The sequence below is a fragment of the Aythya ferina genome (genome assembly GCF_964211825.1).
Source record: "Aythya ferina genome assembly, chromosome: Z".
Lineage (NCBI taxonomy): Eukaryota > Metazoa > Chordata > Aves > Anseriformes > Anatidae > Aythya > Aythya ferina.
Window position 1 is genome coordinate 4,907,198 of NC_140299.1, and position 27,121 is coordinate 4,934,318.

The 27,121-nt window shown below is 37.5% G+C and overlaps 1 protein-coding gene across 1 annotated transcript in view; it reads left to right on the plus strand.

The window, feature by feature from the left end:
• The window catches only part of RIT2 (Ras like without CAAX 2), a 214,713-nt gene that overhangs the window by 84,418 nt on the left and 103,174 nt on the right, over positions 1-27,121 (plus strand). The window contains exon 3 of the mRNA XM_084504085.1: positions 11,152-11,225. Coding sequence (XP_084360211.1) covers positions 11,152-11,225 — 74 coding nt within the window. The remainder of the gene's footprint in view (positions 1-11,151; positions 11,226-27,121) is intronic.

The following is a 27,121-nucleotide window of genomic DNA, read 5'->3' on the forward strand; positions in this document are numbered from 1 at the left end:
GTGGGCAGCCGAGCTCCACCACAGCCGCTCTCTCACTCCCCCTCCTCAAAGAGGAATGGGGAGAAAATATGTGAAAAGGGGCTCAAGGGTTGAGATAAGGATGAGAAAATCATGCAATAATTATTGTAACGGGCAAAACTGACTCGGCATAAGGAGATAGTAAGATTTATTGCCTATTACTAACAAGCGAGAGAAGTGAGAAAACAAAGGAAAAAGCAAACCAAAAGCACCTTCCCCCCCATCCACCCTCTTCCACCTCCTCCCCCCGAGCGGCGCAGGGGAACGGGGGAATGGGGGTTATGGTCAGTCTACAGCACTTCTTCTCTGCCGCTCCTTCTCGGTCACTCTTGTCCCCTGTGCTGTGGGGTCCCACCCACGGGATGCAGTCCTTGATGAACTGATCCGGCGTGGGCTTCCCACAGGCAGCAGCTCTTCCAGAACTGCTCCAGATATGGGTCCGTACCACGGGGTCCATCCCTCAGGAGAAAACTGCTCCAACCTGGCTCCCCTACGGGCAGCAGCTCCTGCCAGGTCACCTGCTCCTGCGTGGGCTCCTCTCCACGGGCTACAGGTCCGGCCTGAATCTGCTCCGGCAGGGGTCTTCCACAGGCGGCAGCCTCCATCGGTGCAGGGCCACCTGCTCCACCGTGGTCTCCTCCACGGGCTGCAGCATGGAACCCTGCTCCACCGTGGTACTCCATGGGCTGCAGGGGGACATCCTGCTTCACCATGGTCCTTACCACAGGCCGCAGGGGACTTCTGCTCCGGCGCCTGGAGCACCTCTCCCCCTCCCTCTACACTGACCTTGGCACCTGCAAGGCTGTTCTCTCACTCCCGGCTGCTGAGTGGTGCAGCGTTTTTTCCCTGTCTTAAATATGCTCTCACAGAGGCGCAAAACAACATCGCTTATTGGCTCAGCTCTGGAAAACAACGGGGCCCTTCCCAAACATGGGGCAGCTTCTAGATCTTTCTCACAGAAACCACCCCTATGGCTCCCTGCTACCAAAACCTTGCCAGGTAAACCCACTACATTCCACCCCTCGCCTCTGTTAAAAGCATATTTAAGATTACTCACAATATACTCTTACTTTACAATTATCACAACAACCTTCACAAACTTCACTTACATCAAAAAAAAAAAGAATTCACCACACCAAAATAAACATAACATCATCACAGCACCGACAAGGTGGACATTTTACACACACACCACCCCTCGTCCCTTCACCACACTAACATCTCACAGTTACTGCTTTCTTAAATTCTTCACAACTTGTACATTCCTAACAATCATCCTGCACATATTTTTGCCCGTTACTTCTACCAACTATCATCCTTATCTCAAATTCCTTGAGCCCCTTTTCACATATTTTCTCCCCATTCCTCTTTGAGGAGGAGGAGTGAGAGAGCTGCTGTGGTGGAGCTCGGCTGCCCACTCGAGCGGAACCACGACAGTCTTTTTTGGCGCCCAACGTGGGGCAGCTTCTAGATCTTTCTCACAGAAACCACCCCTATGGCTCCCTGCTACCAAAACCTTGCCATGTAAACCCACTACAGGTGGCAATTGAGGAGAAGATTCAATGGTCCTGGAAGTGACATGACTAAAGCTGTGAACACCTGAGTCATTCCGAGGCTTTATCCCAGTTTTTTGTTATAGGTATCACACCTCATATGATAACTATGATTAGGAACACAAAGAGGCTGAACTGAAACTTGCATTGCCTCAGATAGGATCATCATGTAGAAATTTGTTTACCTGTTTCCTGTTTATCATGATTTGTAAAAAATAACCCTTAAATGACATTTTGAAATTGGAAAAGACACTTATGCTATAGTTTGCTAAAGGTAGATGATTCATCTCACTCATTTCAAAATTCTTCTCCATGGGACAAATGTCTCCATTAACCTTTCTTTCATGGAAGCCGGCAGCCATCTACACCTTACTAAATCCAAGGCACCATCCATGCTAATAACCATGCAGATGTAGTCAACTTGTTAATTACTCCCCCTGAAATGACAAGAAGTGAATTTATAACTGTCAGATCCTCCCACTCAGTAGCACAATCATGGACTTGAAAGAGTAGTGAAATTGCAACCTGCTATTCTTGTTCCTCAAGATAAGGGTACTTGGACTCCTGTTAATTATCATGTTTTGATTAAACGGGAGTACTTTGTTCACTTTGTTCATGTATATCTTTGAAGTAAATGACATTTTTCTGGAAGCAGAGAAAGTAATGATATTCTTTTATTAAATATTAGTAGCATTATCTATATTGCAAGTGGTTACTAACAGTAAAGCAAGTGCTACGGCAAAGGTATGACTGAGGTATCTTTAACCCTGATTTGTAAAAATACCAACATTTGCAAGAAATCATATTTTTTCTTCTAGAGCTGGTTCTGAGGGAAATATTTGTCACTCAGGTGAATAACCTTATTTACACAGATCAGATAGCACATAAGCAAAATATCATTTATAATTATTTATATAAATTTAGTCACTTCTGTGCATGTTTGCTTGCATATTAAAACCATAAATGGTGGCCTTATTGATAACAGCATTTGCTTCTTGACTGAGAGTTACTGCCCTGAGACGAATTGTTCAGTTAGACTTCAGTCTTTTATCCAATTCTCTGCTGTATCTCATCCTCTCTGAATAAAAGCGTTATCATTTTGATGGGGCGACACATTCTATATCCAGGAGAATCCTACATCTAACAGGATGTTGTTATAAAAGAATGCAATCAGCTTCTCTATCAATACGTCTATGAGAAAGGGCACATTGTTTTCTAGTCTTCATCTTAGTTATATGTTGTGTAATTAGAAGTTGATCATACTCTTATGATTCTATTCTTCATGGACTCTTGTGAATAAGTATTTTGCTTTTATTAATAATTTCACTTTAAGGGGAGAAATGCATACCTGCAACTAGAAAATAAAATAAAAATAGCCAATGCTTCTGTAGCAGAAGATACTTGTATAGGACTTTTAAAAAGAAAACCAGTTTGCTCCCGGTCCTGAATTTGTTCAGGATTAATTAATTAACTTTACCGATTACAGATAATCAACACAGGGATTAATTGATGATGCTCTCTTATTTCACATCTGGGTACTCTGTCTTTCATGACCCTCCACATTTGTATATGAAGGTACATGTGTACCTATGCACACACCTGTGAAAAGACATGGATATTTTGCGTGTGTATGTCTAATCTTCCTATAAGGGCACACTATGGGAAAAGATAAATATCAGTAGTTAGTGTAGAAGGATCTGTTGACTTCAGAATCCATTGTATCAGAATATCAAGTCAGAACTGAAATAGAAGACCTGTAATATATCCAACTCAGCAACGTGAAAGTGTTCACTATATGAAGGCCAAGTAGTAGTGGAAAACTTACAGATCTATTCCTTGTTGTTCTATTTGTATCTTTACTCCTTGAAATCATGAAATAGTAGTGGAGGCCAAGGGGGTTCTTGTTAGCATTACTGTAAATGTTAGGTGATGCTAGCTGATTTCTGTGGTGCATTTACTACAGCAAAAGCAGACTGAAGCTGTTTTCTTCATTTATGTTGTTATATAATGTATGTGCACTGCATAAAATCTTTGAACCTCATTGAAGAGAGATCTGATGTTGTCTAAGGTATTGTATGAGCAGAGACTGTAGCAATCAGTTTGTCTTGCTGGCTATTTAGGTCTCACATTCTTGACCTTTTTTGCTGGAAAGTGAATATCTTACCTTGAACTTGCTGTGTTTTGTCTCCTTCTTGCTGAGAACATGCACATGAAAGCCTCTCTCATGCCCCATTTTGTGCAATAAAATCGCTCTTGATTTTCATGCTTCTTGAAAGTGACCCAGGTCATTGTTTCTTGTTCCAACTGGTTTGTTAGGAAACAGCATGATAATGAGGACCCAATGGGAGAAAACAAAACAAATGTAACTGACTCAGAGTTCAATTCACTCAGATTTCTGTTCACACAAAATCTTTTAGAGTACAGATAATGCATCTTTTTGTGCCTTAAGTGAGATTAAGCTGCTTTTGCTTCCCCTGCTTTTCAGCAGAGAAGGAAAGGGTATTACAGTAATGAAACTACAAGCTGACATTGAAGAAGAGGTACTTGTACATATCTATAGGCAGAACTGGGAAGAAAAAAAAAAAAAAAAAAAAAAGTGGAAAAGAGAAGAAGACAGAAAGCGCAATTGGATAAACCATTTCACAATTTGGAAGGCACTGAGTGCATTTCAGGTCACAGAAAAAGCTGTGGTGTAAGTACATAATGCTGGAAATCAATCAAGCTCCTTCAGCAGCTGTGTGTTATCAGTCTTGCCCTGCAGAACACAGATCTGAAACATTAGGAAGCCCAACAAGAGGGAAAAACTTAATTTGAGAGCAGCTGTTTTAAGACAGATACATAATGGCATTAAAATAGGAGCACTGCAGTGAGGTGAGAACCAAACACAGTGCCTATTAGACTGAGGATGTTTTCAGTTTTGTTATTTTAACCAGACACAGAGTAACATCAATGGCAGCCAGAGCCTAGGATAGGAAAGAAGTGACATTAGATATGAGTATAAAGAGAGTTCATTTAAAAAATATTCATAATGCATAATCAAACTTTGTGGAACTGACTGGAGCTAAACTTAGGTCTTTATTGTGATGCACTGATTCTGAGTGCTTATCAGGTAAGTTAGGCCTGTCCCTTCAGCTATTTAAGCACCAATTTTCCTTGACGGTACCAGGATTAAGTGCAGAGGTTTATTTGAGGAAGTGAGTATAGTCTAACTATGCTTCTGCTTTCCACTGAAGATATTAGCACAACTTATTTTAGGAGGACAAAATGAACTAAAAGTTAAGAGGGATTCTATTGTTTTGTTTTCCAACATATGGAATCTATTCCCTGTTGTTCTTTTTGAATTCTTACTCCTTGAAATCATGAAATATCTTATGAGTGTTCACAAATTTATTTTTACATGCCGCTGGAAATACAGGAACCTCTAAAACAACATGATAGTTAAGAGCATGTCATAATGCTGAACAAAAGCTAAATGAAGGAACCAGAGAATTGCATCTTCAAATTAAATTAATAAGGGGAGTTGTAGTGTACAATAGTAATATGCATTTGAATTTAGCAAGGCCATTTGAAAACAATGTTACAGAATGTTTTCTGAAGATGTATGTAGACAAGACCTTGGTTTAATATCTTGTTTGAAAATATGTTTATGGTAATTTGAATGCTAACATGGAAACTAAAAGATAGAAGATGCTGTTTCTCATCATGCAACTGAATGTAATGAATAAATGTATGAATTTATTTTTATAATGCACACTTAACATGACTAATGTTTTGCCTTTTCTGATATTATTTTAATTTTCCCAAGGCCTACACTACAGTTTTTTTTTATAAGAATAAGGTTATCACAAAGGTACTAGCTATATTAAATGTTGTATTACTTACTTGCTTCTCTTTCCTAGAAATGTAGACAACAGAGGTGCTTCTAGTGTGTAGTTTCTGAAGAAAGAGTTTCCATCTGTGTGTTTGGAAAGGCAGTGGCCATACTTTTTCTGTGCTGCAAATCTTCAGCAAGATTCTGCTGCCTGGAATGATGTTGTGTGTTGCAATCAGTTACATAGGAGAAAGCAGGCAACTTGTGTGGTTAAGACAAACCTAAGCAAAATCTTTGTGTTCTGAAAAACTTAGAAAAATAACAGCAAACTGTCACATTCAGGTCAATGTTAAGAAATAAAAAGCAGCAGTACTGGAAAGGATCATCTGAGGTATTTTTAATTGCTGTTATAACAGAATTGTGTACCAGCAGGTGAAACTGAATATTTAAGTTAATTATTTAAGTATTGTAGTTACTAGTCTGATGTTGTATGTACATGCCCAGTTTTCCTACTTGCCTCATTTTAAGGGATACTGCTATCTACATGAGTATTTTCAGAATACAAGTCAATCAAATCTGTCATTTCTTCTCTTCTAAACCATTTAGGCATTCATATCAGGTGTGCGTAGCTCGTAAGAACCTATGAGTAGGCAACTTATGTGACTTGGTGTCCTTGTCTGCAAAATGCTGATAGCTATGATCTCCTAAGTTATAGAACACTCATACTCCAGAAAAAAAAAAAAAATAAATAATAATAATAATAATAATAATTATATGCTAAGGGAAACCATAAAACCAATATATTTTGATGGACAGTTCCTATGAGATGTGTATTTTTATCTCAGACAGGGAGATACATGACTGGTACAGTGGCTTAGATCCCTGTTCATCCACTCTCTTATTTCAAAATTCCTTATTTTTCACAAAAACAGCATTCAAACAGCCACAGACTCATAATCATTCTATATTCAGGAGCACTTCTGAATTAAAATGCATATGTAGCAGATAATCTAAGCACACTAAAAGCTGCATCTCCTGCTGTCTCTTTGGCACACATGGAGAACAACAAGAGGCAGAACTCCAGGTGTGACTGACTGAGCTTGAACTCCCTTCTGCTGGTTTGGCACCTCCTTAGCCAAGCAAATACACTTTACATCTATATGAGAGAATCTGCAGTTGATAGTGTAGCAGACAGAGAAAAGGAGAGAATATTTATTTGGAAGTAACATAAGCAGAATTAACAAATGGAAGAAAGGGGCAACTGACCTATATTTCAGGGACTGGAAAACGTCTGTGATGCAGATGAAAATTCCTTTCCAACACCACTTTAAATTGTATAGCATCCAAATCTATTTGTCACAAAGCTGCTCATAGCTGAAAAAAAAGACTTTAATATATTTTTTATGAATCTAGGTTCTCCAGTTCTAAGATAACTGATAGCAACACGAGCCTGCATTAATTATTGTTCTTCTGTCTCCAAAATGATGCCCTCTAAGAAAGATGAAAAAAAAGAGAATGTATTCATTTTACAAAATAATAATATTAATAACAAAAGGCTTAAGGAAGCTTTTATTTTTCCTTAATAATACTGCAAAGGACAATCAATTATGAAAAGAAGTTAAACATGCCATATGAAAAAACATTTTTTCTTGATTTAAATTAGATATTTTCCTCCTTTAATAAATATTAGTAATAAAATAATAGGTGTCTGTAAGATAACAGGTGGAGCTCTGTTTGTTTCCTGATCCCTCTCTTCCCCCCACAAATTATTAAAGTCAACAAGAGATCAAGCCACACAGTATAATGTTTAAGCTGATTTTTTTTTAACCTATTTTCATTTTTAGTTTTAATGTCTGTAGGGAATATTATTCTTAAAGAAACCTGCATTATATATCAGAGAAGAAAATAAACATAGCATAATTTTCTTTAAAAAACATTTTTTTGTTGTTTTTGCCAGATATTTAATTATCCAGTTCATAAATCAGTTACCTATTACACATATTACCCATTGATGCAGAAGTTATGTTTTCCTTTTTTCTTTGATACCTAAAAAATGTTAATTCTTACAGTCTGTATCTGGATCATTGTTAAATCTCATAGCAAGAGCAATAATATCCATCCTCAATTGTTTCTTATAATATCCTATCTTTCTGCTGCATTTTACCTAAACCAAAAGACAAGAGAGTTGGCTTCACAGAAAGAGACATATTGAACTTAATATAAGAAATACAATTATTGTCTGATTGTGTGATATATTGTCTGATACCTGATTATTATTCTCCTCTATTTTTTTGTACCTCATGCTAGTGCTATTTTGAAACTCCAGCCACAGTTTGACCTCTTAATAAATTTTAGAGAGATCACTCCTTAAAGCTGTAGGATGTAAAATCCAGATACACATGGTTTAACAGCTCCCAATTAACTTTAAAGGAAGTATTACCTAAATTAATTAGGTGAAAGAAAATGTAATGTACTCAAACATTATAAATACTGTAAATATATCAGACAGCATTTTCAATAATATGAGTAATTTCTGAAGTGATGAGATTAGACAGCAAGTTTACTAGTGCACCTGGCGAAGAGTTTTCTGCTTTGTTTCCTATACACGTTGTTTCCTGTGTTTGTGAAACATCTTCCCTTCTGTTTCTCTCTGTCCACATGTAAACACCACATTAAGTCTGTTTAACATGCTTATTTCTGGATCTGCTTCTGCTCTGTATTTCAACTGAGTAAAATAAAGGTGTTTTTCTGCCTAATTTCTTATTTAGCTCTATTTCTATTACTACCTCAGATTAAATCCCAGTTAAAATGAATTACCTTAGTAGACCAGAACTAAGTGGTACAGCTCTTCCCCTAGCTCTTCTTCTAGGTCTGTACAACATGAGATGGGAAGCATGATTTTGGATGTTTGCATCTTCCTTCTACCTCCTCTTCTGGGGAAAAAAAAAAAAAAGTTGTCTTAAAATCCCAGAAGGTCAGCAAATACACAGGGTGAATGGAATGCAGTGCCTCTCAAAAAGCTGGCTCTGTTTGAGCATTACAAAGGTCATGAACATTACAAAGGTCATGAGTAGGTGCTATGATCTGATACCTGTTGTGAGAGTGTGGGTTCAAGATAACATTTGCCTCAATAAATCCTTTAAGAAAAATAGGTGCTAAATCTCCATTCTCTTCAAATACAGGTTGAGAATACCCCTGCTTAGCAGACCCCAGCTTAGAATATTTTTAAACTTTATAAGAAGAATACAGATAATTTTAAATAGAGAAAAAATATTACAAATGAAAGTCATATGTCTTTCCTGTTTCATCTCAACATTTCTTGGGGCAAGGGCAAATTCTACAAGTAAAATATATGTTCCAAATAGATTGCCTAGAAAACTAGATTTGTGTGCTTGGTCAATATTCAATAGAATATGTCTCACCAACACCAGTAGAAGTTAGTATATTAAAAATGAAAATGGGACAGTGATTCTGGAATATCTTAGTAAGGTATGTTGTTGCTGTTTTGTTTGTTTGTTTGTTTGTTTGTTTGGAGATCAGTAGTTTGAGAAAACAGAATAAATGAAAATAACAAACTGGGTTTGTATGCTAAGTGTTCTCTTTGCAAAGTAAAAGGGTTATAAACACATTCTTACCTTTGTTCCAAAGCCTTGCTCCAGCTTTTCACAGTTATAAAATTATGGATTACAGTGGCATAATATTCAGAATAGACCTGGAATAGCTCAGCAGGGTATTAGACATGTAAATTTACTTACTGATAGCTCTGATATATTGAGAGGTTAGTCATTTAGTTATAACTAGATCTGAAACCCCTATTCCTTTCCTTAGCAAATGAAACATGGGTTCTCTAGATTCTGGGTTCATTTTTGTCTAGGCTGCATTTACGTAGGCAAATTTCTATCTGCAACATCTTCTTTGAAGCTATTGCATCAAACTCATGTTGCTTTAAGTGAAGAGAGAAATGGGACCACAGCATTTTGGCTTTAAACTATCCAGCTGAGGAGCAAAAAATTCAAGCAAAATTTATGTGAGTCATGTGTTAATTACATACAAAAGAATGTAATGAAAATGGACACCCATTTGCATCTATATATGGACACCCACTATATATTAATTATACTTAATATTATTCATATTATTAATATGAAGGAACTATTATTTCTAATACTATATATTTTCATATATTTTTATTTTCATTATTTGTTAAAAGATACAAATAATATTGTGTGCATCATTGTTGGGCCATAATAGATTACGGATCATATAAACAGCCTAGTTCGATCTATAAAATTTGGCATCCAGCTTCTTATTCAGCAATACCTAAAAAGAGATCTATTGACTTAAGCATATGCTGGTTGGAGTGCTTTGGCTTTCTCAGCTAGGCAATGTATCATATATTTAATTAAGCCTCTGGGTCATCTTAATATCAGTGGGATGATTAGTGGTATTTGTTTAAAGCAAGGCACATTCCTAAGTAGTTTTCTGAACTGAGACCCAAAAGAAGCAGGAGATTCATGGAAATTTATGTATGTGATTGTGTCATTAAATATAGACTGCCACTGACTATGCAGGGATGAACCAACTTAATACCATTCAGAATACTTCATATTTTTAAGCTTTTATTTATTTATTTATTTTTTTCTTCCTTTGTGAAGGTAAGGTAGAAAACAGGTTTTTAGAAGTATCTGTAGTGTCATATAATGCAAGATATATAGGGCACAAATCTGAATGTCTTGAGAGGTCCTGCTACCTACAAGATAATCCCATTGAGAGCCTAAGTCCTCCAGGGATCTCTGGCAGCCAGGGCTCGCAGGTCTGAGCCATGGGACATGGTCAGCCATATGTTCATGCTTATTAGTGGCACTTCTGAGATGCATTAAATGCATTCGTCTTGTCTTCATGTTTCAATGCACAGCCAAATCATAAAATCAGTCACTAAAGCCACTCAGATTGTTATGCATTATTGTTTAATTAAACAACACAGATAATTTCTAGGACTATTTCAAGTACAAACATGGCCTGATATCTGTGCTCTATTTAACCTTAGGAAGGAAATACAAATATTGAGAGGGGAATGTAATTGAAATGTGAAGAAAATAAGTTCTGAAAATAGAGGTTCACGTTTTTTATTTTTCTCTTTCAAAATTTAGTATGAAAAAGCATGAGCTAAGGAAACAATCCACCAAGAACTATTTTTCCCTCCTCTACCCCAAGCCATGATGAGTGTGAGGACACTGATTACGGAATTTATTTTTAAAAATTTAATTGGCTTCCTGTCCAGAAATATAGAGATGTAGAGGCCTAATTAATTGCTCTGACAAATCTGATCTAGAAGCCCTCTTCAGTCACAAGGAAACTCAGTAATATATACAATGTTTACCTTGAAATTTTTTTGAATGGACAAGCTCTGTGGAAGTGTGATTGTGGTAAGAAAAAAACAGCCTTGTGCCTTGCACTAGCACAAAGCCTCTGAAGCTTTGTGACTTAAGCAACACCTATGGCCTATCCTTTTCAACATGGGCAAATTTACTGGTACAGTATTTTGAGGTAGTACAGTAGAAAAGACTAGGTTGCTCACTAACATTTTTTAGTGATGGTAGGATTTCAGAAGGGCTCTTTCTGACTCAAAAGAAAGCAAAGTTAGGTCAGACTGGAGAGCTTTTGGAAATCCTACTCCAAACTAGCAATGCTTTCCTTTCTCCAAGCTAGCAACATTTTCCTTTCACTGAACCACTCCTGTGCTTAGTTGTACTGTGCTGTGTTTTTCAGAGGATGCCTACAAAACTCAAGTCCGAATTGATGATGAACCAGCCTATTTGGATATTCTAGACACTGCTGGACAGGTAAGTAGTCTCCAAATGTAAACCTTTCTATCAGAGATAAAACCAAAGATATGTGGGTCACAGAGCTAGAAACAAGCCTCCCTATTCAAACATAAAGGGATCAGTGGTAGAATAACACTGAGGAATTAATAAAGGAGATTAAACAAGTGCTTCAGTGGTACAGTATAACTTCAAAAGCTGACCATAAAAGACAGACAAATGTAATAAAATAAAAGCTAAAAAGCTGTTTGTTTCTTTTTCTCTTATATGCAGACACATCTATCGCAATCATGGAATGAATAAAAAATATGTGTATTTGTATATAAAAAATATATGTATATGTATATAAAATCATTTTTAATCACTGCTTTTCTACATACTATTAGAATCTTCTGATGTACTTGTAAATCTAGTGTTTTGTTACCATTCTTTTCCTCCCTATACTATGTTTGAATGTCAAATACTTACCTGCAACAAAAGTTTTCCCATTAAAGGAAATCACAGTGTACATAAAACTTGTATGTACGAGTATCAGCAAAGGAATTAAATTTTTCACATACACTAAGGCCAAAGGAGGGGTTAAATTAAAGAAATTTTTCAACCTGACTTACTTCATCTCCTTTCCATCTCAAAACTTTTTTATTGTTTAATCAAAACATTGCACCTGTTTGATCTTTTACTGAGGTATGTGACAGGTTTTGTTTTAAGGCTTTGATAGTTTCATGAGTTTTTGTAGTATATGTGCACCTTGTACAGGAATGAGTCAGTCAACAAGGACAATAAATCCTTAAAAAATGATTTAGGAAGTAAAAGCCTTGAAACCTTGATCTTCACTTCCCAAACTTCTGAGTGCACCTTAGCTCTGCACTGCTAATGGTCAGAAATGCAGTGTGCTACCAGGAATTAGAATTAGAGTTATATAAGGCTGAAAGAAGTTCAGAGGGATTGTGGTTGGAGTTTTACATGTGAATGAAATATAGGCCAATTTCAAAGTGAACTCAACCCAGTTTCAGGAATCAAAAGATGCCCTGAATTATTCTTTTTTTGACCCAAAATTTTACAGTCTCAGCAGTTAACCAGTGACTGGTTTGCTGCTGATTCTCCTGTGAAAGTGTTTGATTTCTGAGAAAAGTTAAGCTAGATTTCAAGGGAAGTCTCCAAAGCTACAAATTTAATTGACCTACAATCCATCATTAAAACAAAGTCAAGAAGTTTTCCATGCATCGTAATCCTAGCATAGTTTCAGCAATGATTTGGCTGGGGGTAGGGTGGGAATATCACAGTTGTTACTCTTTAATATGTGTGAAAATATCTGTTGTTTTGATGGATAAGGGGAAGCAACATTTTCTTTACTCACTCAGAAGGTCTGAGCCTAGTAACTTCAGCCCTATATTGCAATCGGTATGCCATTACTAAAGGAATTACATCTCCAGCTGTTTAGTCTTGTAAAACTTCATGTGTTAGTGATGTCCTGTGTTAGCCTTTTAAATAGTTCACTGTCTACATCTACTTCAATCTACTCTTAAATTCATCTTAGTCTCGTTTTGTATAGTTAACATGATAAAAAGTAAAACACTTTCTTACCCAGAGGTGAAGAGGATAGAAGATTCAGAGTTTATGCACACGGTGTATTTCTAATGGAAGGAGGATCAAAATACAGAATTTCCTCTTTATAGTGTGTTCCCAATTTACTGTTTTTCTGTTTGCTTGTTTGCTTTGTTTTTGCCTGTGTACACTCAGAGAAAGTGCAGTAGTTAGACTCTGCAAAGCACAGAAGAGGCAGTAGGCACAGAACAGTAGGCAGTAGGCACTGTGCTCCCAGTCATAGACCTGTGCAGGGGTGAGCTACCTAATACCATATTTGCATCTGTCATTCAGATATCATTTATATAAAGGAAACCACCTTAAATTCAAAGCAAAATATGGATAATGAATGAACTGAACCAAAAAGGGATAATGTGCCTACTGGCACATTATTTTATTAGGAGTATGTTTTAAATGTAGTAAAAATACATTGTAAAAAACAAGATGAATAATTGCTTTGACTTTTTTTTTTTCCATTTGGTTTTGTTATAAGGACCATAAAAGTTGTGCTCTACATGAAAAAGTACAATAAGATATTCAAAATTTTGTTCTTTTCCTGTATTACTGAAACTAAGGTCACTGTTTTTTGTTTATTTGTTTGCTTGTTTGTCTGTTTTTCATTAGAACAAGTATTTTAAGTGTTATTTTATTTTCTTTCAGTTTCTTCTAAAATTAAAAATAAAATTTGAGCAACATTTTCAAACCTTCTGAAAAACTGTTTTATATTTAAGCAAAAGAAAAAATGTCCCTATACACTTACCTTTAAGTAGCTGAAAATGCTGTGTTTTTCAGCTTAAGCCAAGTTCATCTTTTGTTAGTCACATCCATTTTCTTTAGGAAAAATTCTCCAGAATATTGCACAATTTTTGTTTCTAACTTTTGATTGTATAAAAAGCCTGCAGCAAGGCCTCATTTATAATTGGGTTAAGAGGAAGATTTATTGCAGATATTATGAAGATTATTAGAAATTACAGTTGTAAGGTAAATAAATAAATAAATCAGAATAATATAACCAGTGAAAGCTGATGAAAATAACAATAGAGATAGACTGTAGAGTTTTATTCAACATTTGTTTCAGAAAGAGACCTAAATATCCATATTAGAATCCTAGAGCATGTAATGACCATATAATGAAGAAAGCAGAGATTCTGGAGCAAGCAGAGACCTGTGGTGGCAGCAGCAGGCTCTGCAGATATATCAGCCCAGGACACTGCACAGACATAGCTTTCTATTCCAAGATCTATGTTGAAGTGATAACAGAATAAGTCTGCTTTAAATCTCCCTGTTCTTCCAGTTCAGACTGTCATCACTGTCTCATTGTATCCATACTAGGAAGTTCTTCCCACTTTCCTAGGTGCCTGTTTTTCAGAAGCTGTCCACTCTGTGTCCTGGATTTAGCTGCTTGCAGATGTGTTTGAATTTGTTGCCTCTCTATCTTCACTGAACAACTCCAGAATAAATCAAGTCCTAATCCAAATCTCATTGAAGTCAACAGCTAAAATAGCCTCTTTCCTCACAGGTGGCTTAATGTCACTCACGCTGAAGTTCAGACTGAAATCCACCTGTGATTTCACTGACTCAAGGTAGAGTCAAAGCACCCAGCTATGTTGCTGGTGATGCGCTCTGGGAGTGCCATGCAGTGCTTCTGGGTGTCCTCACAGTCCTCATTAGGTACCTCATTAACAATTTTGAACCATGGTTTTAGTCACTTCAGAAGATCAAGGAGCTAAAACTGTAATTCGTCTCTGTTTGAGAAACACAAGAAATAAAGGTGGAAACAGACCAAAGTCAATGTATGTTGTTCTAGAGAATGTATGTATGCACTAACTGAACACTTCATCACTGACCAAATAGTGCAATTTGTTAGCAATTAATCTTTTATTGCCAAGTCCACAGTTAAAAATCCATATCTGATTTTATATCTGAAACCAGATAGAAATTTTAAATGAAAGATACAAGTCAGAACACTGAAAACCTATGTGATGCTTCAGAAATATATTTCTGATTCTCAGCTTTCTGAAGTTAAAAAAGATTCAAAAGATGTTAAAAATGCAAACTATTAATGTTGCTTATCTAGTTACTGATCTTCCTCTTTTCATAAATGCAGGTGGACACTGTTAAATATGACAGATTTCTTCTCACAGGAAGCAGACTTATGTTCCATGGATTCTGGATATGTCATCACTGATTGTCCTGTAATACTCTTCTGAAATCTCTTTTCCACAGAACATATAGTAAGAGGCATGTTCTGAATGTATGTAGGTCTAGTGTAAGTAGATATGCTTCACTAACTCCCTACCCCTGCTTTTCACTACCCATTCTGCCTGCCAGCAGGATTGCCTGTCTTTGCTTGCAGCAATCAACTTCATACAGAATAAGGTTAAGTTTACCCCAGAGAGTTCCAAGATCAGGTATTCTAATGTAGCTGCATGTAGCCAAATTGTCACAAGCAACAATTAATTAAATAGTTCCTTCCATAAGGTTTGAAAAAGTGATGTGTAGTAAGAAGGAAAGTAACAAAAAATGATGTTGGTTTTCTTTTTCAGTGGCACAATTAACTCTAAAAGAGATTTATCCTTAACCTCATCTTTTCTGTCCAAAGAAGCCACCAGTGATGCCTTTGGCTCCTCTTTAACTAGAAGTTCTCTTCTCACACTAAAAGTTTTAATTTTGCATCTACGTTTCAATTAAAAAATAAATAAATAAATAAAATAAACAAATAAAAACAAAACAAAACAAAAACAACAAGGAGACTAAATTTAAGATTAAGCTTTAGAATTATAGAATCATTTAGATTTGAAAAGACCTCTTTAAGAGGACTTATTATTTAGTTAGCTTTTAACCCTCTGGGCTAGCTGCAATTTGACATGTGGAGTAAATACTAAGACAATTGAAAATATGTAAATGAAAGCTATTATCTACAAAGACAGCTTGAACTATCTTGTCCAACCTTGTTCATGGCTCATTTCCTGAGGCTTTCCTTTCTTATCCAATGTATCATAAACTTCATCTGCTTTTACTCAAATTTAAACATGTGGGAATGCTTTTACTTCAAGGAAATCTGTAGGTGTGAAGGGAAGGACATTCAGACATCAAGTCCTTTTTCATTTCCTATTTCCTATTAGACACTGACATCCACTGATGGCTCCAATCATCCACAAAAAACCTCCACACAATTAGGGAAACCCTCTCTTCAACTATGTTGCTACTTGTGGAGCCCAATTTGAATTCCTCCTCATGGAACATACACAGCAGTTATCTCTTCTGCTGTATTATACACTGGTGACTGACACAGGAGCCTTGATTCTTGCCACAGCTTTCCTCCTAGTGGCATATTACCCAGATTCCTTATTCAGACCTCACGTTGAATGTTAAAAGAGACCAAATTCTCTTCTCTGACAAATAATCTGAAATGATCCAGTGTAGTATACGCAAACTCATTTTCAAACACAAAGCAGACACATATGCAGAAAAATGGATTTCTGTACCTGTCAGTGATACAGTATTTTTGAAGATTATTGCACCATTTTTTCCTTGTTAAAATGTGAGCTTTTTATGATAAACTTGGAGGAACAGTATATTTCCCAAGTGTGAGTCAGAGACTTGAAAAATTGTCCTTAAAATGTAATGGCATTCCATTTCAGGAAGATTTTCCTTTGTCTGGAGGTGTGTGCACATGAATTCATTTTCAGGCAGACACTTTTCAACCTGACAACAGCAGCATGCTCTGTAGTGAAATCCATCTCTCAAATTGCTGGCAAATCACAGGACATGTTTATCCTGCCAACCTTCAGGACTATGATTTTTGCCCCCTGCTTCAAGCTTTGAAGAGGAACCGTATTAGTCCCAAGAGCCCTTCAGATAAACACACTTTCTCAGACTAAACACTGTAGTCCGATGACTCACTCAAGCTGTTATCTAAGATCCTTCTGGTTATTATCTAAACATGTTGCTCTGTAATCCTAAATCAATGGAAGGTGAATTTCAAACTACACTCCTGTAGCTTATCTCAAGGAAATGAAAAATGCCTTTTTGGCAGTATTATATTTTAATGGTCCTTTACAACATGTTATTTTAAGGGGAAAATAATTTTAGTGCACTTTCTGCTAGGAATAGAGTAAGTAAATGAAATCCATTTTATTTTTAAAGCACAGTTGTAGTAAACCAAACAGTAACCATTAACACAGTGTATTAGGTGAAGAACATTAATTTTATTTTCTTCATGTGTTTTTGTTTCATAGGCTGATGATGACATACTCAAAAAGTCAAACCACAGTAGCTGAAAAATTGGTGAAGTCCTTCTAAGACAAGCTGTTCTGTATTTTCTAGGGAGAACTAAGTTCTCTCCCATGACCAAGTCATTTGATTTGTGAATGGACAGATTTTGGAGCAACATTAATTTGGCTCAGATAGCGAGTGAAAAATAAAGGTTCCAGTAAATCATAGATGAAATTGTAGGTCTGACTCCAATTTCCTTCAAATTCTGGGCAAAATATTTTTTGAATTCAGTCAGAAAATATCTAGTCATCTACTCTCAAAAAAAAAAAAAAAAAAAAAAGCATATAAGTTTAGCAAGAGCAGGAGGCAACTAGAAACTAAGATTCCCAATTTTCTTTCCCATTCCTGAATGAATCATGGTGTAATAAAGGATGAATCAGTTTGTATTTACAGGTCTGTGTTTATCTTTCTTGTAAACAGGTGTAACACCATTTTGTAGCATTTAAGGTGAGCATCAGGTTTAAATGAGTCTAGTGATATAGACTTCTGCTCCTCACTACCATTCCACTTCACTGAAGTTAATGCAAGTGGTTCCTTGTTACAGGTGGAGGAGTACTTTCTATGCCTGTCTTTCATTTTTCAATAAACTCTTCCCTCCCTCCATCTTCTTTTTCTTCCTTTAAATACTAGCTTATTTTCCAAAATACATAAATAGCAATAGTGCCTCATGTTTGATTTATAACTTTTCATATATATATATATAAAGAAGAAAATATGCTGTTACAAATTCTGATAAAGGAAGCAAAATATTTTTTTTTCTTCTTTCCACATCTTTCTTTATAATATTTTTTGTTTGATTGCTTGTTTTTTTTTTTTTTTTTTTTTTTTATTATTATTATTATTTTATTTATTTATTTATTTTATTTATTGTATTCTGGTGTATACTGCATGGAAAAAACCTGCATAAGCGCATCCTGTGTGAATGAACTTCATCCAGGTCCTCCACAAGACTGTGATTATGTAAATTTGCCTTTCTTCTAGCACTGCATACTGTTTTTCATACCTTTTCTTTCCACTGTTTAATGGGATTGGAGCCCCTGGAAGTTACTTCTGCCAGACATTGAACATGCGTGTCCTCATTTCTTTATATATATGCAACTGTCCTAGATAATATCATTAGGAATTCCATTTTACAGAGTAAATGCCTGTCAAAATCCAATTGTTCCAAAGTAGCTTTACACAGACCAATGATTACAGCAGACAGAAAACTCTTTTCTGTCTGTACCATTTTTCACAAAATTCACATTAAAAAAGTATTTCCGTGAATAAAAACTTGGCTTGCACACTAAGAAAACAAGCCTGTATAACAGCACAGTGTGGTGCCATTTGACCCCAAACTAATAAATGATCAAGACAGGGGTCTCTTGCAGAGCAGGGTGTCCAGGCTTCTCAGGAAAAATGGATTGTTCCAAAGAACAATAACTTGACAAGATTTGTTTGTTTCTGTAGCTGCTGGATATGCCACCAGTACACTGAATGGTGGCATCTCCAGAAAAAAATAAACAAAAATTAAAAAAAAATGACAGAGCAAAATTTACACAGCTCTTATACAAATCATCCAAACCTTTGAACTGCAAAACTGCATGAGATATCTGGCAAAAAGAGGTTTTCTGAACAGACAATTTCCATCTCAATCTCTCAGGAGGGGGCTGGAAAAGCCTAAAAATGAAAGCCACCACCTACAGCTCTAGTTTCAGTAGCTTTGCCATAGAACCTAGAAGTGGTATCTCCCGTCCACCAAATATATATATATAAATATAAATGTAATTATTATTATTAATAATAATAATATAGAAAAATAAAAAAAAAAAAAAAAAGAGAAAGAGAAAAAGTAAACCTTAGTAAATTTTCAGTTCTAATTCAGTTGTATGTCACTTCTCCTTTACATTCTAAGGAATGCTGTCCAGTTTCTTAAAAGAGTACATTAAAAACGACAGTAATTCAATAAAAATATGAAACATTTTGTGTTTTCTTTTTTAAACTGTATATATATTTCTGTTTATTTTTCTTGCTTGTGGAGCAAGCTTGTTGTTTTTTTTTTTTTTTTTTTTTTAAATTATTATTATTATTATTATTATTTGTGCTTGCTTTTATTTTGTGCCTAATGGCTGAGGATAACAGATTGTTCTGTAGATGCCACTGGACTTCCATGTCACTATCAGAGCAGCAAAGCAAGCTTTCTTTTTAAGAAGACAAAATCCAATAGCTTATCAACAGCTGTATCAGCTGTGCCTGCATAAGGAATCAGACCTTCTTTCTTAACTACAGTGAGGTAGATAAACACTGAAGTGAACCAAAGTAGTCAGACTACACTAACTTTCAGAACTGTAGATGTGTTTTATCCTTTTGTTCAACAGTTGGGGCATCTCTCAGGAGCTACTCAGCATCTTTCAGGACCTATTGGTCTAACCAGGATGCCTGATGACTACAGCTTTGGAGCTCTGCCTTTATCTTTAAAGCTTTTTTTCTAAAGAAATGAAAAATACTGTCCCATTTTATAATCAGACCCAGATATTGCAGATACAAAAATGGAACTTGGTATCATTTACCCCACTAGAAGTGACTTAGTTAAACTATTCTCTACTTACTTTGAAGCCTAGATATAGTAGTACTGGATCTGGATGAAATCTTGAATGTATGAAGTGCATGTAAAAAGTCCATAAAAAGTTAGATATTAGCCTGAAATGTTAGAAAATAATTTGAAGAATTGGTCCTACTGAATGTTCTTACACATTCATTAAAAATGTCTATGTTGTGAAAAGAAGCTTCCGACCAAAGCCTGTGTGTTTTTTTTTTTGTTTGTTTGTTTGTTTTTGTTTTTGTTTTTTTTTTTTTTCCTATCAAATGTATAAGAGGTAGAGTTCTTAGGCATCCAAGGAGCTACCTATTCTCCTCTTGTGCCCTTTCTGAAAACAGTGCTTTGCACATCACACAGCTAACCTTTTCTATATTCTCTTTGAGAATATTGAAAACTATTACGCTATAGCATTGCACCTGGTAGAAACTACTTGTAAACATCTTTGCAGTGTCTGTTAGGAACACTGTCAGTGTCTTCCATACATATGTCAGTGACTTCCATACATCCAAAAATACATACAACAGTAAAAACAGAAAAATAAATAAATAAATAATAAGGGAAAAAAAAAAAAAAAAAAAAAAAAAAAAACAAAACAAAACAGAAAGCTTAATAGTGTTGTAATCTCTGGCAGAAAATAGTTGTATGAAGAGACTGATATTTAGAGAGAATCTTAACACACAGCGGTAATAAAAAATCCCATGGCATATGAATCACAGAATCCCAGAATCACACAACTGTAGGGGTTGGAAGGGACCTCGAAAGATCATCGGGTCCAACTCCCCTGCCAAAGCAGGTTCCTCAGAGCAGGCTGCCCAGGTAGGCATCCAGACAGGCCTTGAATATCTCCAGAGAAGGAGACTCCACAACCTCCCTAGGCAGCCTGTTCCAATGCTCCATCACCCTCACCATGAAGAAGTCCTTTCGCATGTCAGTGCGGAACTTCCTGTGCTCTAACTTGCAACCATTGCCCCTTGTCCTATCCCTACAAACCACTGAGAAGATGTTGGCTACATCTTTCTGTCCCCCACCCCTCAGATATTGATATACACTGAGGAGGTCTCCTCTCAGTCTTCTCTTCTCCAGGCTGAACAGCCCCAGGTCTCTCAGCCTTTCTTCATAGGGAAGATGCTCCGGGCCCCGTAACATCTTTGTGGCCCTCCTCTGGACTCTGTCCAGGAGTTCCCTGTCTTTCTTGTACAGGGGAGCCCAGAACTGGGCACAGTATTCCAGGTGAGGTCTGACCAGGGCACAGTAGAGGGGGAGGATCACCTCCCTTGACCTGCTGGCCACGCTCCTTTTAATGCACGCCACGATCCCATTAGCCCTCTTGGCCACAAGTGCTGGCTCATGGTCAACCTGTCATCCACCAGGACCCCCAGGTCCTTTTTGTCAGAGCTCCTCTCCAGCAGGTCATCCGTCAGCCTGTACTGATACTTCGGGTTGTTCCTTCCCAGGGGCAAGACTCTACACTTGCTCTTATTAAATCTCATTTGTTTTCTTCCTGCCCATCTCTCCAGCCTGTCCAGGTCTCGCTGAATGGCAGCACAGCCTTCTGGCGTGTCAGCCACTCCTCCCAGCTTTGTGTCATCAGCGTACTTACTGAGGGCAGACACTATTCCCTCATCAAGGTCGTCGATGAAGATGTTGAACAAGACAGGACCCAGCACCGATCCCTGGGGAACACTGCTAGTCACAGGCCTCCAGCCAGACTCTGCTCCTCCGATCACCACCCTCTGAGCTCAGCCAGTCAGCCAGTTCTCAACCTACCTTGCCGTCCACTCATCTATCCCACACTTTCTCAGCTTTGCTAGTAGGATGTCATGGGAGACAGTATGGAAAGCCTTACTAAAGTCAAGGTAGATGACATCCACCACTCTCTCCCATCTACCCAGCTGGTGATGCCATCATAGAAGGCAACGAGGTTGGTCGAGCACGACTTCCTCCTGGTGAATCCATGCTGACTACTCCTCATAACCTTCTTCTCTTCCAATTGCTTGGAGACGGCATCCAGAACAAGCTGCTGCAATACCTTTCCAGGGACAGAGGTGAGACTGACTGGCCTGTAGTTTCCCGGATCTTCCTTCCTGCCCTTCTTGAAGACTGGAGTGACACTGGCTGTTCTCCAGTCTTCAGGCACCTCACCCGTTCTCCAGGACCTTTCAAAGATGATAGAGAGCGGTTCAGCGATCACATCTGCTGGCTCCCTTAGCATACGCAGATGCATCCCATCGGGACCCATGGATTTGTGTGCACTGAGCCCACTCAGACGCTCCCGAACCACTCCCACGTCCACCAGGGGGGAGCCCTCCATTTCCCAGACCCTTTGTCCTATTGTCAGGGGTGAGGAGTCCCGGGGGAGTGTCCTTGAAACAAAGACTGAAGCAGAGAAAGCATTCAGTATCTCTGCCTTCTCTGCATCTCCCGTGACCAGGACACCCCCGTCATTCAGCAAGGGACCCACATTATCCCTAGTCTTCCTCTTGCTCTTTACATACTTGAAAAAACCCTTCTTATTATCCTTTATCTCTTTTGCAAGCCTCATCTCTAGGTGGGCTTTAGCATTCCTCATCGCGTCCCTGCAGGCCCTGATAACACATTTATACTCCTCCCAAGAGGACAGGCCCTTTTTCCACATTTCATAGACCATCCTCTTCTTTTTGATCTTTTTTAGATCAAAAATCATTATCTTAATCTTTGCATCTTTTTTACCCCTCCTATTTTCTCTCTAGTGGGGGCTTAAGCCCTGTCCCAGGAATGGAACAGCATCTGTGGGCATAGAAGCCAGGCCAGCCTCCTTATTATAGCTCTGCCTCTTTGGGGACAGGATTTTAGGGGGAAACTGGGCTAACAATAAATTGCTGAAAATATCTCAAAACATGTAACCTGCTGAAAATATCTCAAAACATGTAATTTCTACTATTTCTCTCTGGTAGCATGTGGTTATTGTTATTTCACCTTCAACTGGCATAGTTTCCATATTTCACTCACTGTTATGCTGGAATGTCCCATAATGTATTTCAAGGATTTATGTCTTCAAGATGACACTTCTTTTCCAGCTCGTGTTTCTGTAGCTGGTGCTAACCATTGCAACTGAGAGGATGTGTGAGGTGCAGCTGCCATAGCATTTTCAAAATGCTATGCGATGCAGGGAAGGTGGTGGTATAGGTACCTCATAGCTGTTGACGTATGTTCTTCTGGTCCCAAAAATGGACTATTTTTATCTAACTTAAATTATTCACAATATGGACTTGCATGTCTGAACTAACCATCTAGATTGTTCTTACAGTTGCTGAAAAGAAAAAATTGTTTGATGGCTTAGTTCCCTCTTACCCTCAAATACATTTTTAAAATAATTAAACCACCTTTCTGAGTTTTATTTTTACATTGACTATGAACAGAGTCAATGCAACTGAACAAAGTACAGACATCTACACAGTAAGCATGTGTAGTATGATTAAATGTTTCTTGTATCCTATTATTAAGGCTGGAGCATCTCTGTGCGGGATAGCTACCCTACATGTGAAGGTAACTTAAAGGCACTTTGTGAGCTGCTCACAGGTGAGCTGACACACGTTAATACTATTCCATATAAGTCTATGTTCCAACAAGTCCCCAGAAGCTCAGTGAATGCAGTTCTTCAGGACTCCGTGGACGCCTGTCCAGTGACTGTCCCTGTGTACTTAATGTTACCTAGTCATTTTACCTCCATTAGAAACAGCAGTGCAAATGCAAAGAAAAAAGAATGATAGGATCTCCTTCTTTCTGGAAGAAATGTTTAAGTTCCAAGGACACAACAATTCAGACCTTTTGTAATAGAGTCATACTAAATTTAACACTGTAAGCAATATAAAATCAATGCTTCTTTAACATAACTAATTTGCATTCATATTGGTGATGATTTATGTAGTTTCTGCGGAGCACATTCCTCAGAAAAACACTGAGCTAGATTTCAGTGGCACAGCTGATTAAATATGAAAGTTTTTTAAAAAACTACCTAGCAGCTTGTTTGCTTCTTTTCCTCTCCCCCTCTTAAGAGTCATAGTTCAGGTTGTATCTCTGGTGATGAGTAGGGCACAGGGGAAGAGAGAGAAATAGCTGTGTAGTGGAATTCTTAAGGTAAGCAAACTTATTAAGTCATTTTGAGAGAATATATATGCAAGCCAGAATATCATTTACAGTCATTTATCAGAGCAATGGGGTGTCTGATTCTGTAGCCTCCTGCTTCACTTCTGCAAAGCTGCACAAGCCTCACTGGGGAAGAACGCAACTCTGCAATCACTGTGTAAGCTTACAAGAGCTTGTTTGAATCCCTGGCGAGTCCTTGCTTGCAGCTGCAGTCATTGCCTTTTTGCTAGTGAGTTGTTGTCTTTTTTTTTTTTTTTTTTTTTTTTTTCCCTGCTGTTTACTAAAATGTAATTACCGAGCTATTAATTCTTCCCCTTTACCATTTATGATGCATTTGTGTTAAAAGGTGAAAATAGGCTTTATTCTTTCTTGCATACCAATGAGGAAGGGGGAGAAGTGTTACATGGTGCATGATAAACCAAATGCAGTTGGAGGTTTTTGAGAGAGTTAACAATGGAGATTGCTTCAATGCATGCATATAACAGAAAATTACTAAGGTGTTTATGCCTAAGAGAGAAACCATTAGCATTAATATGAAAGTAAAAAACAGTTCTCTGAGTTAGGGACTACAGCACTAAGGCATTTTTACTGACATTGTGGAGAACTGATATGGTGATTTTCTCCATATTTTGGGGTGAATGAAAAGTAGATATCATTTCCCAGGTGATGGATTACATATTTTCATTACTGGATATGACAAACCATCTTTGGAATAGCAGGATTAATAAAGTTAACAAAAGCACAGTTGCAGAAACCTGGCAAATATATCATCACCTGAGGGCAGGAGGGCAATTAGAGTGTGAACATTGGGAACATCAGTGCAGAGAAGCTACTTCTGGAAGGAGGGCCAACACAGGTTATTTAGTAGTTCCTTAGTGACAAAGAAGGTCACAGTGTGGTGCTATTTTATTTATTTATTTATATATTTTTTTTTTGAAGTCATGAGTTATTTTATAAGAATGTTGTTCTCAGTTGTCTAATTTATTTATTTATTTATTTATCTTTACTTATTTTCTTCTACCTGCATGATATAGTTTAATCTTACTTTATAAGCCAGCCATGATACAGAACAGTATTTGTATACAGAACAGTAAATGAATACAACATTTTCTCCCAATAGACAATGGGGCAGTGCAGTAGTGGTCCATCAGTGTGAAAGGTGTGAAGGGACATATCTACCTGCTTTTCATGAGACTTAATCCTGTAGCCCTGTCTGTGACTATGAGCAATGCCAGATACTATCAGAAGTATCATAACTGGAAAGAGAAGGGAAACCTAAATGTTTAAGCCCATATATGGTAAAGGACATGAATTCACAAGTGATGAAATCAGATTGTGTTCCAAAATGATTCAAATAAGTCAGTAATCAAACAAACTTCATAAACTGGCAATTCTTAAAAAGGGTGAAAATTTAGACATACCAACATGAATTCTCAGACTCATTTGAATGAAGATGAGACTATTGTCTGCATAATCAAACCTGGCATAGCAATTCATATATTAAGAAATTTTGTTTTTGTTTTTTCAGCAAAAAATCTGCAAAGATTCGGGATGCAGGATTCTGTGTTGCATGTTCAGTGTGCCTAGTTGTGTTTCTTAAATTTTCAACCATCCATTCAGCTGACTCACTCAGTTCAGACTATCTTCTTGCCTATTGACAAAGTCTTGAGGTGTTCCCTGCCATTTAGTCTACCTGGATGAGTACAGAGTGTACATTGACCCCTGGAAAATATCAAATAATGTATTTGTTACAAAACTTGAAAATCATACCTATATCTTCCAGCAAAGATCACCTGTTATGAATATTATTCTTCCTGTTTCCCTCTCCAGGTAAATTAATTACCATAAACAGGGGGAAGAGTGGCCAGATAAATAAGGACTGATTTCAATAGGGTTGCTGTTGGTTTTCTTCCATATTATGAATTGATTTCAGTATCTATCTTAGCATTTTATTGGCCATTCCTCAAGTTAAGAAAAGGTTACTGATTTTGTACAATGTGGAGTTCATGATATTGCCTTGGAAGGATGTCAGCTTAAGTTCAGAAAGACATTAATCTGCTAGGAACATGGGCTGCATCTTTTATGTTATCTTTATACTGTTCCCATCATCTCTGATGTGGGTTTGGTCCCCAGTACAAATTCAAAGAAGGAAAGGGATGTTGCTGTTTTATAACAGAGGCAAGGATTCCTTCCTGTAATTATCACAGCCATGAGACTCTGACTGATCATTAATCAGGGGACTGATTATAATAATAATCCACTTACACTGCAGGTTTATGGGCTAATTCTCATTTATATTAATCCCATTTTGAACTGCTCCTGGATCATTACTATAGCAGGGAAAAAAGTCATAAGAGAGGTTTTTGGTACACAACCAGAACAGTGTAGAATTGATGCAGATCAGTCCCTGTCCTCCAGTCCAGCCAGAGCCCCTCCATTTTCTTTGGTTTGTGTTTGAGCTGTTATCCAACCTCCTTCCTTCTTACCAGTGATGTGACAGATGGTTTGGGCTGGCGCAGGTGACCAAGTACCACCTGCTGCAGACTTCTTCTGTGTTTTTGTTTGTTTGTTTGTTTGTTTGTTTTCTGTGCAACTCCTTTTGTTGTTGCTATTTGCAAAGAATAACTGGAAAAAAGAGGGAAGAGAGAGGGAGTGATGGGATGTGATATCGGTCAGAGCTTTCTTGTTTTCTGTTGTGTCATCATTGGCAACCTATAGCCACTGCATGCCAGAATCCTGCAAACAAGAGCAGCAGGTTTGAAACTTTGACTTCTCTGATAATAAAATATATCTGCTTGTTATCTCCTAATGCATTGTCCTGGTTTCATTTAAGACAGAGTTAATTTTCCTCCTAGTAGCTGGTAGGGTGCTATGTTTCGGATTAGCATGAGAAGAGTGATGATAACATGCTAACGTTTTAACTGTTGCAGAGTAGTGTTTACACCACTCCAAGGACATTTCAGCTTCTCACTCTGTCCTGCCAGCGGGCAGGCTGGGGGTGCAGCTAGAGCTGGGAGGGGACAGACCCAGAGCAGCTGACCCAAACTAGCCAAAGGGGTATTCCATACCACCTGACATCATGCTAAACAATATATAGGGGTGGCTAGCTGGGGGGAGGAGGGATGGACTGCTCGGGGTTAGGCTGGGCATCAGTCAGCGGATGGTGAGCAGTTGTATTGTGCATCACTTGTTTCATAAACATTATTAGTAGTAGTACTATCATCATCATTATTGTTATTATTATTATTGTTATTATTATTTTCCTGTCTTAATAAACTGTCTTTATCTCAACTCACAGGCTTCACTTTCCCGTTTCTCTCCCCCATCCCGGAAACGGGGGAGGGTGAGCAAA